General features: G+C 35.1%; 1 protein-coding gene across 3 annotated transcripts in view; it reads left to right on the plus strand.

Annotated features, from left to right (window-relative positions):
* Positions 1-13,908, plus strand: part of THOC2 (THO complex subunit 2) — a 102,583-nt gene that overhangs the window by 56,293 nt on the left and 32,382 nt on the right. For all 3 annotated transcript variants that reach the window (XM_032789912.2, XM_032789913.2, XM_075068836.1), the window contains 9 exons: positions 2,016-2,146; positions 2,256-2,357; positions 5,446-5,530; positions 6,619-6,712; positions 7,369-7,449; positions 7,682-7,778; positions 10,525-10,642; positions 10,833-11,012; positions 13,092-13,256. In XM_032789912.2, coding sequence (XP_032645803.1) covers positions 2,016-2,146; positions 2,256-2,357; positions 5,446-5,530; positions 6,619-6,712; positions 7,369-7,449; positions 7,682-7,778; positions 10,525-10,642; positions 10,833-11,012; positions 13,092-13,256 — 1,053 coding nt within the window. The remainder of the gene's footprint in view (positions 1-2,015; positions 2,147-2,255; positions 2,358-5,445; positions 5,531-6,618; positions 6,713-7,368; positions 7,450-7,681; positions 7,779-10,524; positions 10,643-10,832; positions 11,013-13,091; positions 13,257-13,908) is intronic.

Here is a 13,908-nt window from a genome sequence, read left to right on the forward strand (position 1 = left end):
TCAAGGATCTCAGCTTCTCAGGAGTATGCTTGATTCTGCTCTTTCTGGTCTGCGAGAAGAAATCTCATATCTAATTATGAATTATAATTAGACAAAATATTTGTCTAAACTTTTTCCTCTCTGTATAAACTCTGTTTTCTTGTAGGATGAAAATTGGTTTAAGATTTTCATGGCTCACCTATGCCAGAACAGTCATCCTTTTTTTTTCCTTATAAGCTATAAATCTGTGGTTGTCTTCACCAAATTCAAACAATGGATTCGTCTCTTTATTGGCTGCATTCTGCTTATAAACAATCTTGAAAAAGATCTTGTCTTCCTCCAAATGGCTCTCTTCCTTCCAGTTTCTGCATATTCAGTCTGATATTCTTCCTACTGGGCTGCTCTTATTTTATAGCAATGGTCTATTGACTGTATTCTGTCTCTTGCTGATTTTATCTGCGAAAAGTGTAGGAAGATCAAGGAAAACAGTAATTAGAGCAGAAATTGTGGCGATATTTTATAGTTAGATGGCCAGTTACTTTTAAAGTATAATCAGCTAATCCCAGGAAATTAATTTGCCACTTGACTCAGTGATACTCCCGTGAGATCCAGTTTCTCAGCAAGCATAGGAATTCTCCTGTAAAAGGTCTGTTATTGAAGCAGATCAGTTTCCTACACCATCCTATTCCTCTCATATTTCACATACCACAGTTTTGTGACTTTCTGAGGTGTCAGAATAAGAAAATGTTTGCATAGTGCTGCCCAAAAGTGTTGGGAAAAACCTGTCTTTTTGGTAATTGTATAGTTCGATCCAAGTAGTTTTAGATTTTCCTGAGGTCAGCTTATATTAACCGTTGTATTGTAGCATTGTAAGTTAGGCACTTTGCTTAAAGATACGTCGCATTAAAAATAGTAGTTTTATGAGACGGTTGTACTACTGTTGCTGTATGCAATGCCTAAGATTACCATAACTAGGTTTGGAAAGATTAGATTTTTATCAGTAAATATCAGTAAATGTCTATTTCACTGTGTATATACAAACCAAAGAAAAATATTTCCATTGATGGTAACCACAATTTACAGATAGACAAAATAAGAAAACTGCTGCTTGAGAATTTGTTAGAATTTGAGGATGTTTCTATCTTCTGATATGTGGTGATGATCATTTGTGTGTTAATGGTTATAAAGCTTTAACTTTTTGAATCTCAACATCTATTGTCGTTAAATTGTCCAACCTCTTTATTAACTTAATTCCCCCCATAATTTTCTGTAACTAAAAATTTAAATTAATAAAAAATGCTTAAAAATAAACAGATATTATCCATTGAAATGATAAGTAAACAAAATCTAATTCTGCCAAGCCTAACCATAACTAACAGAAATAGAAAAAAAAATTCTATTTTTTTTGTGCACTATATCCCTGTTCATATGGGTATTAACCACAGTAAAAGGGAAAAGAAAATATATATAATATTTTTAAAAAAAAGATGGAAATGTGATTGTGAAAACACAAATTGGCAGGGAGGTTTCAGGAGCAGGTATAATAACTGAAAAAATTCACATTTTGAAAACTGAGATTTCAAATGGCAAGTTGTCTATAAAGACAGTCCTAATGTAGTATAGGATACCTTTCTATTGGTTTAAAAATTACTTTTTAAAACAATTGTAAAAATTACTCTCTCATGCCATTTGATATCAAAATAAAAAAGTGACTTATCGCATTAGTTGGAATTTTATCAATTTGTTGTTTTGGAATCATGAACCATTGACTTTTTCTACCACTTCCCTCAACACTATATGGATAATACGTTTAGAACAGTGGTTATGAGTATCTAACAAGATATTTCTGCTTAAAATCAGATTTTATAATGTAGATGTTTTTCCATATAAATAGGAAACCACAGTATATCATGAGGCATAAACCATAAAGACATTTTATTAGTTAATGAAGGTAAATAACTTCACATTGACAGTTACTTTTTTTTGAACTTGTCTCATAAGTTATTTTGTGCTATTTTTTGTGTGTTTTATCTCAGGAGATTTTGTTTAGCTGTTTGTTAAATATTACCGACCAAGTTTTGCTCCCATCTCTTACTTTAATGGACTGCAATGCGTGCATGTCCGAGGAACTCTGGGGAATGTTCAAAACTTTTCCATACCAGTATCGGTGAGTAGCATAGAATACATTTTTATTTCACGTACGGAAAGTCATTTTAAATTTTTTTTTCAGATTGAATGATGCTCCTTTTTCTTTCTCCCATTCTTATCACTCCAAGCTATCGTCTCTATGGACAATGGAAGAATGAAACATACAACAGTCACCCACTTCTAGTGAAAGTTAAAGCTCAAACTATAGACAGAGCCAAATATATCATGAAGTAAGTTACACTGGTTTTCATATTTTGCAGTTAAAAGTTAATGAGATTTTAGGACTAACTTTCAGATGTTTCAGGTAGGTGTCACAGTGAATCCTGCCAGCATTAATACTTGACAAAGATGATTCCTGTTTACAGGGTACTTGTCATTTAATGCCTTATGAACAGAGAGTCTCTTAAAAATAATGTTTTGTGATTCACTAAAACTTCCATGAATAAATAATGTCAGACTGATTGTTTTGTCAAATTAATGTTCAGCAAAGGGTTTTGTTTTTTTCCCCATTTTTGTCAAGACTATGCCAAGTGAAAATAACTTAAATTAATATCTTCTATGAGACAACATTTCTTGCACAGAATCACCTTAAGAGCTCTCTGTTTTCTGCAAGATTTTTCTTTAGAAACAATGCATTGTAATGCAGGCTATATTGATTGCTGGGAGGATCTCCTAGAATCTCCCAAATCCTTCCCTATAGACAACTGCACTTCATAATTTCCATTCTGTGGGTTTGACTTCTTGTGTGGTATATTTTCTCCCAATCCAAACTCAAATTGTGATGTTTGTCATCTTCCACACACATGGAGTTAATTTTAAGTTGAAAAATTATATGTGGTTGAAACTTACAGTATGTACATTTGGAGTCCCTCTTTGCAACTCTATCTACTATGTCAGGGTTTCATGTTAAATCACCTTTTTGTTGCATGTGTGAACTGAACCCATGTGGTTTTACCCATGCTATAGTAACATGGTTATCGTGAATAGAACTCTTCCTACAGGCAAGACAAAGTCACTTAATAGATTTTTGATTTGCAGATTTTAAGGCCAGAAGGAACCATTATAATCAACTAGTCAGATCTCCTGTGTAACACAGACCATAGACCCTCACCATTTTCCTCCCACGCAGTAGATATGGATGTGTAGTTGGTTCCTTAACATTGTTACCATTTAAGAAAAAGTAGGAAGTATTACACATTTATAACCATGTTAATACCGATCATGTGCTCTCACTGGCTACCATATATCACTGTGTTTCTGCAGAAATACCCAAGAACGTGCACTTATCCCACATACAGAAGAAACATGTTATTTTTGTGATCAAGTACTTTAATATACACCTTAATAACAAAATTTTTCAAGTGACAGTGAGGAAGTCAAAACGTGAGTGTGAGGAAGAATCAAAAAATACAAACGTTAAAAGATGTGTATATACAATGCTAAAATATCCCAATCTGCTTTTGCCAATTTAACTCAATGCAGACTGGCACTGCTTTCAAAGAGGCCATTGGGATGAAATAAGGCAAACTGTTCTGTATTGCACAGCAGTTTTGGTAGAGAATTGAGAAATACTGTATACATTATTGAGATTGCAGTTGGCAGTGCATTCTATCTGTTTATCTTTATGTGGCCTCCCATTGCCATATTATCTCAGCACCTCGCAATTGTCAGTGTATTTATCCTCACAACATCACTTTGATGTATGGAAGTGCTGTTATTCCATTTTATGGATGGGGAACTGAGGCACAGAGATCAAGTGACTTATCCAAGGTCACATGGGAAGTCTGTGTTAAAGCAGGGAATTGAATTCAGTCTCCCAATTCACCGACTAGTGTCCTAACCACTGGACAATTGTCAGTATGTTCTCATACATATTTTAGAATAATTAAAAGATACGCTTCAAATTATGGTAAACTCTAAACTCAGTATATCAGATATTGAAGTTTAAATAGGGTTTAATCAAGTAGACATGATATTCATGCTTTAGGATATGATGTACAGCAAGAAAGAATAATAAGACATTTTTAGCCAATACTGTATTACTAACTGAATTCAGGCTTACTGGTAGCATTAATCCTAAGGAAACTGCATTTCTTTTTCAATACACTGTTGATAGAAAAACTGAGACATATGTTTGTGTTTTTCCTTCTTAAATAACTTCAGCTGTTCACTTGAATTTTCACATAGTCATACTTCCTTTTGATTATACACTTTAATGATAAATGTTTTCGATAAAGGCAGTTCTGAAGAGAACAAAATAAATTGTTTCAAAACACAGCAAGAAATATTAGCATTAAAATACCTATTGTTCCTTTTAGGGCAGTTTGAATTAACTCAGTTCTGCTGCTGATTTGACTTTCAAAGCAGTGAAGTCCTTGAGAAATTACTAGAGATTGCAATGCTGCAGTAATGTAGTGCTATGATCCCTGAAGCAGAAGTGGTGCCAGTACATGTGTAAAACTGCCAAAGTACCACCCTTCTCCTTTTACATTTCTGTGAAAAAATTACTTAGTCTTCGGTTTCAGTATTAAGCTTGCAGCTTCATTATCAAATATTCTAAAAGTGAAAAATTCTGAAATCTCAACAATGTTTCTTCTGTTCACGGAGGTTAATAAAATAAATTAATTATTAAACTAACAGTTAAATAGATATTTTAAAAAAATTAGATTTACAGGAATGAGGATAGCATAAGTTAACTTTTCCTATGCTTATGGAAGATATCAATGTGATTGGTCTTTATATTTCAAGTATTTTATCTATGGGGCAGATACAAGTCTTTGGCGGGGGGTGGGGGGGGTTAACATTGTCCTGTGGCCCCTACACTGTAGGGACTAAGGGTATTTCAGTCCCTAGCCCTTTTGCCTAGTCTGCTTAGAAGTACATCAGTTAGTGTTGGTTGTTCACTAGACACTGTGTTGAGATTGCCAGCTCTTATGTGTCGGCAATGGAATAGTGTTTAGATTTTTGCAATTTATGCTGGATTCAGATTGGAAGCCTGTAGATGAATTTCCATTACCGGTGTTTGGAGCATTTTTGTCAACTATTTCCTCTTCAAAAAAGGGATTTAGGCTATCTAATTGGTAAAGGTGTGCTTAGGAATAAGATGTATATTTGTGAGAGAGAATAGTAAAATTACTAACACCCTGTAGGGTGACCAGACAGCAAATGTGAAAAATCAGGACAGTGGGTAGGGGGTTATAGGAGCCTATATAAGAAAAAGACCCAAAAATCGGGACTGTTCCTATAAAATCAGGACATCTGGTCACCCTAACATCCTGTGAAGGAGTTAATTGAAATAAAGTATCTCTTCTTTTACAGGCGTCTAACCAAGGAAAATGTGAAGCCTTCTGGAAGACAAATTGGGAAGCTAAGCCATAGCAATCCAACAATTTTATTTGATTATGTATGTGATGTGATATGCATATGTTTAAGTATGTATGTGTGGACCTAATGTGACCTTTCCTTTCTAATGTGAACAGTCTCATTTTAAGTCATTAGGGCTTGTGTGAGGAAGTGTTACAGAATGAACACTATGTATATATATTTAAGGGGAGGATGGATTGCATATTTTGTTCATGATATTTTAATAAATTGGAGAAAAGTGCTAATTCTATTATTCTTGATTTATGATAGGTTTTAAAAAGATGGTAATTCAGTAGAAATGTAAAAATATACTCTGAGATTTGGAAAAGTGACTAATAATTTTGGGTAGACAAATTGAGAGAGGCCCAATTTTCAACAAGTCCTGACTCACCCTCTGAAAGTCAGATCCCTATAACGTATCATGTGTAGGGCACTGAATCACTAGTCACTTTTTAAAATGTATATCATTGTGGTACTTCAGCTTAATAACAATAACCGTGTGATTGCAATCAACTATTGCATCTTTTTTTTTTACTTGTTCATTTTGGTTTCTATTTTAATTTCTTGTAGTGAAATCTGAAGTGGTTGAAAACAAGAAGTAAAGCAAACAAAACCCCTTTTCATTTTTGCTCTGTGTTAGCTTTCAGTATGACACTCAGTGGCAGCAATTCTTATTGCTTGAGGATGGAGTGTTATTCTTATTGCTTATTGAGGATGGAGTGTTATTTATTTGTATTAATATTTAGAAAAATATATATACAAGAGCAGAAACTTTTTTGGGATTATGTTTTCTGTTGGTCTGAAGGCTAACACTATCATTCATTTTAAAGAAATTGCTTATATGGAAATATTTTTACATGATCAGTTGCACTACTGTGTTTTTTGTGTGTGTGTGTGCACGCCACAGAAATCCGATGAGATTACCTTTTGCTATAGAAGCAACTGAAACATTTTGTTGAAACTGGTGTTATGTTTTTAAAACATAGGTATAAATGTTGACCATACTAGCCTATTTACCATAGTAGGTAATGACCTAGGAATTTCTAGGTTTACATGAGATTAAGGGAATGTAGCACTGTTTTAGTTTGTCTGAATAAATCTTATCTATTTCATTTTTGTTGTTTTCAGATTTTGTCACAAATACAGAAGTATGATAATTTAATTACACCAGTTGTTGATTCATTGAAATACCTCACTTCACTGAACTATGACGTCTTGGCATGTATCCTTTATGTGTAAAATACATGTGCTAATTGTATGCCTTGTATCTTAATCCTTGATTGCCCATCTGCCCATCACTAGGTGTTGTTTCATGTTGTAGCTGTACTTTGGTGTCCAGCTTTCTGTTAGGTCTCAGGTCTTGCTGTGGTAGCTCCTAGGGTGGGGAACTAGACTTTTCCACTTTCGAGCCTTTCCCGCTTTCTGACATTGTATGAAAATGCTCCTTTTCCAGAGCTATTTTACTATTTTGATGAACACCTACCCTTGTAGGATTCCCATGCTTCCTAAATGATATGGTGGTAATTTGTTTTTTTGGTATTTTGGTTTTATTGTGTCTTTATAAACTTATATGGTTATTTTTCAGCTGTAATTGTCTTCAATGACGCTAATCTCTTAGTATATATCATGTTTTAGGATGATGCTTTCTAAATGTTCAAGTATAGTGTTTGCATATTAGAATATGTGCATTTGAAGGGACAATTGTATGTGGCTGCTGGCAACTCAAATGGAGATAACTTATTTACCTTATAGGGATATCTTTAGGTTTAAATAATATTTGTAAAGCAATTTAAAGAAGTACAGTATTATTATTAATTATTATTAAAGCTTATTTCAAACTTACTGGAGAAAAAAATATATTCTTTAACTTTGTAAAAGACTGCATCATTGAAGCTCTGGCAAATCCCGAGAAGGAGAGAATGAAACACGATGACACTACAATTTCTAGCTGGCTGCAGAGTTAGTATTTTTGTTTTGTTTAATAAATTAGTGTTTCAGGTATTTATCACAGCTGTTACTTTATCAGTTTTTCAAAGGAAAAATCAATCTAGCAAGTAAAGGCAATAGAAAATATTAAGTGGGAGTGTTAGCAATGAATAGCTGAGTAAATGCAGAGGATAGTAATCTTATGTTGAAATACATGATGCATAACTTTCAGTCACAGCTATTTTTTCCTCTCCATCTACTTTAGGTCTAGCTAGTTTTTGTGGTGCAGTTTTCCGAAAATATCCGATTGAACTTGCTGGTCTACTGCAGTATGTAGCAAACCAACTAAAGGCTGGAAAAAGGCAAGTCTGACCTATTTAATTTGTATAACACCCTCTGTTTTAAAATTTACTAGTTGTTTGATTGCCCTTCGCTAATGCAAAAGTACTGGTAATAGTAAAACTGTACTTGAATACCAGTCAGAAAGTTAGAGAGCTTGAGGTACCAGGAAAAGAGAACATATAGCTGTAATATTTTCCTTTAGTATGTATGGTTATGGCATGTTCTTTCGAGTCAGTGTTTGTTGTTTTTCATGCACTTCAGTACTAGAACCTCTGGTTGAGCCTGAATCACTGGAACACTTACAGTATATACATGTATACTTAATTTAGAAAAATGTATCTACAACTATTAGTATTCAAGAAAGCTGATCCTTATAGTTTCTCTTATTGTTGTTCCCAATATCTTGTCTGCAAAATGTCTTAAAAATTCTTTCATTTTTTTTTACTTTGAATATTTAAATAGTGTAATATATTTAATGACTATGCAGTTACTTGCTGTCCAGTTGCTCCTTGGATCTCCAGCTTGTCAGCACTGATGGTGTCCTTTGTTCAAAAGTTTTCAGTTGTAAACAAACTTTACAGCCTGAATCCTTTCTTCCTTCCCCTTCCACTGCTTCGTGCACTTTGTTTTTTTTCCTGTTTTTTATTGTTCAGTGGGTAGTTTTGTCATATTTGGTAAGTATGGATTTATAATACATTCCTGTACTATGAACCCTTTCCTTAAAATTTGGTGAAAGATAATTTATGAATGCTAATAGCGAGCTAATAATTTATTTGAAATAGTTAAGATCTTGCATTTTTGCTTAAAAAGAGAAAAGAAAACACAATCCCTGCACCGGCAGTAAAATAGGGGCATTTCAGCACAGAGTTTTAGGGCTCGGGGAGTTGAAAAATGCAGTCTGTTCCTTCCCTTCAACACAGACAACCTTGTTTCACATGTGCATACCAATTCCCACCTTTTTATGTACTCTGGTAATGGTACAGTCACCACTTAACTACAGAAAGTAAGGTAAATAACTTTTCCCATCCTACCTCAATGTTGCGCAAATATCTTATAAATGCTGTTAAATTATTAAATAGCTTAACATACAATGCAGCGTTGGGCAGCGGTGAAAGAAAACTAGACTTCCCTATTTTGGAAAGGTGGTTTAGAGTGTTCATATTACTACTTGTGGACTTCGATTAAAAAGAATAGTAACTACATCACAGATAATAATGGTCCAAGTGGTGTAGTGGATAAAGCATGAGACTGGGATCCAGGAGGCCTGGGTTCTAAGTCTGGCTCTGCCAGTGGCCTGCTGGGTGACCTCAGGCAAATCACTTTCCTGCTCTGTGCCTCAGTTTCCCCATCTGTAAAACGAAGATAGTGAACATTATCACCTAAAACCAAGGTCTCTATCCACTCACTCTCTTCCATAATTTAGCCAGGATAGGCAGGGATGGTGTCCCTAGCCTCTGTTTGCCAGAAGCTGGGAATGGGCAATGGGTTGGATCACTTGATGATTACCTGTTCTGTTCATTCCCTCTGGGGCACCTGGCATTGGCGACTGTCGGAAGACAGGATGCTGGGCTAGAAGGACCTTTGGTCTGACTCAGTATGGCCGTTCTTATGTAGGACATTTTCTTGGTTACTGAAATCAACAGCAAAACAAATTTGATAACCAGAATGAATTTCTGACCTCGATGGTTATGGAGAAATTGGAATGGATGGGACTAGACGTTTGGATTAAGAATTCCTACTGGCTGCAGTTTATTTTAAATTCTGTAGCCAGAAATGTTTTGTGATGTTTTAGATGTTAGAGTTTTGAGTGAGAAAATTGTGGTAAAAGCACTTTATAAACAGTTGTATATGTTTAGTTGTTTAGTAAAAGGCAGAGATGTGATCTGTCATAATTTGCGGCCCTTTCTTTTGAGTTGAACATATCAAGCAAAATGAGATTTCTTGAGGAGGTAGCCATTGTGGCTTTTCATATCTTCTGCACTTTACAGGTTAGACACATGTTTAATAGGTCAAGGTAAGATCGCTATATTCACTTTAGGTTTCTGTCATTAAACTCTCACTGTGTGCTCTGAATCTTCTTTAAAAACAATTCTTTTAAAAGCAATTATCTGAGTATTTCTCAATAGTTTTTTTTAATCTGTTTTGGCTGATATATACATGAAATGCATATAAAGATAAGAGATACAAAAGAAACAGCTGCAGTTTTTTGTAATTAATTTGTTGGTATTGTAAGTAAGTGGCACTGTACCTGTTACTGTTTGCAGGATTGGATCCCAATATTTCTCTCCCGCAGAACCCTGTGGCCCCAGTCTTGGGCCATTGGAGGCATATCATTTTTACTACTACCTGTAAATTTTCAAAAAGTTTTTCTTCCAGCATTTAGCGGTGTTCCTGAACCTTAATTTCCTTGTGACGGGGCGGCTCTAGACATTTTGCCGCCCCAAGCACAGAGGATCCATTGGTCCTGCGGCTTCAGCGGACCTCCTGCAGGGGTGCGGGAGGTCCACTGAAGCCCCTCCACCGGTGGACCCTCTGCAGGTAAGAGCGCCCCCCGCGGCTTGCCACCCCAGGCACGCGCTTGGCGTGCTGGGGCCTGGAGCTGCTCCTGCCCTGTGAGAAGGAATGTTGTGTTTGTGTTTTGGTCTTGTTTCACTACAGCAATTTTAACATGCAATGGTTTTATTTTGTATTAGCTATTGTTAAGTAACCATTTCTGTTGCTCATAGTATTTCATTTTTATGTAGTTCTTATTTTTCTTCTGTGCAGCTTTGACTTGCTTATTTTAAAAGAAGTGGTACAAAAAATGGCTGGAATAGAAATAACAGAAGAGATGACAATGGAGCAGCTAGAAGCCATGACTGGTGGAGAACAGCTAAAAGCTGAGGTGGGAGTGCAAGTTAATTTACTGGTTTTACTGAAGTTCAAGAAATTGGGCAAATGTTGATGAATTGCTTATACTGTCATAAGTCATAAGCTGATACTATATCTATTTACTATTTGTCTATTTTCTATAATAAAGTGATATTTCTTAATTGGAATACCTTAACTTCTGGTTTTCTTGGCTCTCTGGACAGGGTGGATATTTTGGCCAGATCAGAAACACTAAAAAATCTTCTCAGAGATTAAAAGATGCATTGCTTGACCATGATCTGGCCCTTCCATTGTGCCTGCTTATGGCTCAACAGCGAAATGGTGTGATCTTTCAGGAGGGAGGGGAGAAACATTTGAAGCTGGTGGGAAAGCTGTACGATCAGGCAAGTAGAAACAATTACATGTTTACATTTTTAAATAGAAAGATTTTTAATTCTTCAGCTAAGTTTAGCCTGCTTATTTGATATAAATACTGCATAGCACAGTTTTTACTGTCAAAATAGTAAATATAAGACGCCTCCTCTTTAAAATTACATACTGAACATATGATGTATTTTCGTAGTTATCTTTTTCAAAAAATTGATTTTGTGTTTAGATATTTTCCACTAATGTCAAACTGAGATTTGATTCAACTTAGAAGTGAATTCTTTTGAAAAACAGTTGTAGATTCCTAGATCTATTGTTTTGCCATGCAAACTTCACAATGTTCGTTAATGTTAAAATCGCTAAAAGAGAAAAGGCTTTTAGACTTCAGTGTGGGCTCTGTTATATTTTAAATAAGAAAAACCTTTTATAACCTATGACTTATTGGAACAGTACATGAAAGTGCTATATGTATCTTTTCAAAGTCTGTTGAATTATTCTGATTTTTGTCAATTTAACACTGTCATGATAAAAGATATTACCTTACCCACCTGGTCTCTCGAATGTATTTCCCTGTGAGTATTCACAGTTCAGGGCTAACTTCCTGCAGATGTATAAATGGAGATATTAAGCTTTGAAAGACCTACATACCGGTTGTAATTTTGGTAGTTTGTTTTTTCAGGTGTTTTATTTATAAATTATTATTTTAGTGTCAAAAGCTAATTATGTAATTGAGCACAAACAAGTCACAAAACTGAAAGAAAAGGACACTTCGCAGTTAGTGTTTATAGGATCAGACCCTTAGTCCAACCTTCATTTAGGGGAGAAGGGACAAGTAGGCCTAGATATTTGTCTCGTTCTTTTAGGAACTTGAGAGAGATCACTTATTTATTTTACCTGTTGAAGTAATCAGCCATCAGCTAGTGTCATTGATCTACCGATTCCAAATTCAATCCATTGACCTATATGTGAAAGCTTAAAGCAAAGCTCTTCCTTTATACTGGGAAATCTGAACCTAAGCAAGCATATTGATTAAAAAAGCTTTCTCCTCTCTAACCATTGGGTTAGGCCAGGTTACCCTGCTTATCTGATTTGGTTCTCGAGAAATTTTATTTTAGGGGCTTTTAAAACATTTTCATGCTTTATCTTCATAAAGTCTTCCTGTTTCTGATTTTTTTGAAGTCATTGGTATCTTACTTGTCATTCGGTATTTCTCATTCTGGGTCTCTGTGCTGACAGATTCAAGTGGCACTAAATTAATTTAGAATCTGTATTGGAAGCTCTCAGGTGTGTGAGGTTAGATTTTTCTTTTTTTTTCCCTGTGACCTCATTAAAGTATCTTAAATGGAGCTTTGTCCATGGGTAAGCAAGACCTTCTGTTGGCCATAGGCTCGGCTACAACAGCCTATGCACAAAAATAATCAATCTCTGTAGGCTTGCTCTTTCTGTGAACCATCCTCAATGCTGGATCTCCATGCAATATTGTATTTTCAACAAAGAGCAGCGGAGCTTTCAAAAAAATGTATCATGATATAAAATATCATGGTTCTATATGAAACTTAGACTTTGATATACTCTACATGCTAACTGGGGTCTTTCTTTCTAATATTTGAAATGTCTATGCTGACATGAGAACAAAAGGAAAAGAGACAAAATTATTGAAATAAATTAAAATCTTAATTTAGATATAATTTGCAAATTATTTTAAAATATTCTCCTAATTTTAGCAGTTTTTCTGAAATCTTCAAGGGCCACAATAAAGGGTTCAAAAACATTTAGAAAGCAGAATGTTGAATCCTAATTGGGCAGAATACTTTTAGAATTAAATAAATTTTTGTGATGAATTTATTTAGTTGCAGAACGTGGGGCTGGATTAGTTTTCATAAACGGCAGACGTGTTTTGTAGTATGGAAAGAATTAGTATAATATTTTCAGCTGTAGTTTAAAGTGTACCTTTTCAGGAAAGTGACTAATGGCTTGTTACCTATATATATATATATGTATTTGCCTTAAAAAGGTTGATATTTGTTAAACCTGCCTAGTTTTTCCCCACAAAAACCTGTAATTTTTCCTCTTATTCTTTCTCTGTTTCAATTCAGTGCCATGATACTCTGGTACAGTTTGGTGGATTTTTAGCATCCAATCTAAGCACAGAGGATTACATTAAGCGAGTGCCTTCTATTGATGTTCTCTGTAATGAGTTTCACACACCACATGATGCTGCATTTTTCCTCTCCAGGCCTATGTATGCACATCATATTTCAGTAAGTAAAAGCAATCTTTTTGTCTACTTTCTCGTGCTTTAATATTATCAGTTTTCACTGAACTCTAGCTACATTTTGTACACCTTTGTTATGTTCTCACTGAAAATTTGCGTGTAATTTGGGAGCTACAGTTTGCCTGTAGAGTTGGGAAGGAATGTTTGTTTAGAGGTCATGAGACCTGGGTTCTGTATCCATTTCTGCCACAAACATTTCTTTGTAACCTTGGACAAGTCACTTAACCCCTCTGTGCCTCAGCATTCCCAGCTGTAAAAACACAACTATGAACCACCAAATACCTCAGTGTAAGTGCATGATAGTGGTGTGGGTAGCTATGTTTATACATAAGTTTGCCCAACACTTTCCATTACAAGATCCTATTCTTAGGTGCTTATAATTTTGCCAAACGTAAACAATTAAGGATGAGGTTATCCATGCCGTGAGTCTGCCTAAACTTGTTTTTTTTCCTGAAGGTTTCAGCTAAAATGATTTTCTGAGAATGACAATAAGGAATATGTTTTTCACATGTTAAAGAAGTTCTTAGAGCTGTTTTGTAAAGAAGCTCTTGTGCTTGCATGCTGTGGAGCCAGGGAGTTTTTGCAACGGAGTCATCCTGTGGTCACAGATTGCCTTTGACGTACCTGTGAAAATTTAC

The sequence above is a fragment of the Chelonoidis abingdonii genome, chromosome 8, assembly GCF_003597395.2.
Source record: "Chelonoidis abingdonii isolate Lonesome George chromosome 8, CheloAbing_2.0, whole genome shotgun sequence".
NCBI classification, from domain to species: domain Eukaryota; kingdom Metazoa; phylum Chordata; order Testudines; family Testudinidae; genus Chelonoidis; species Chelonoidis abingdonii.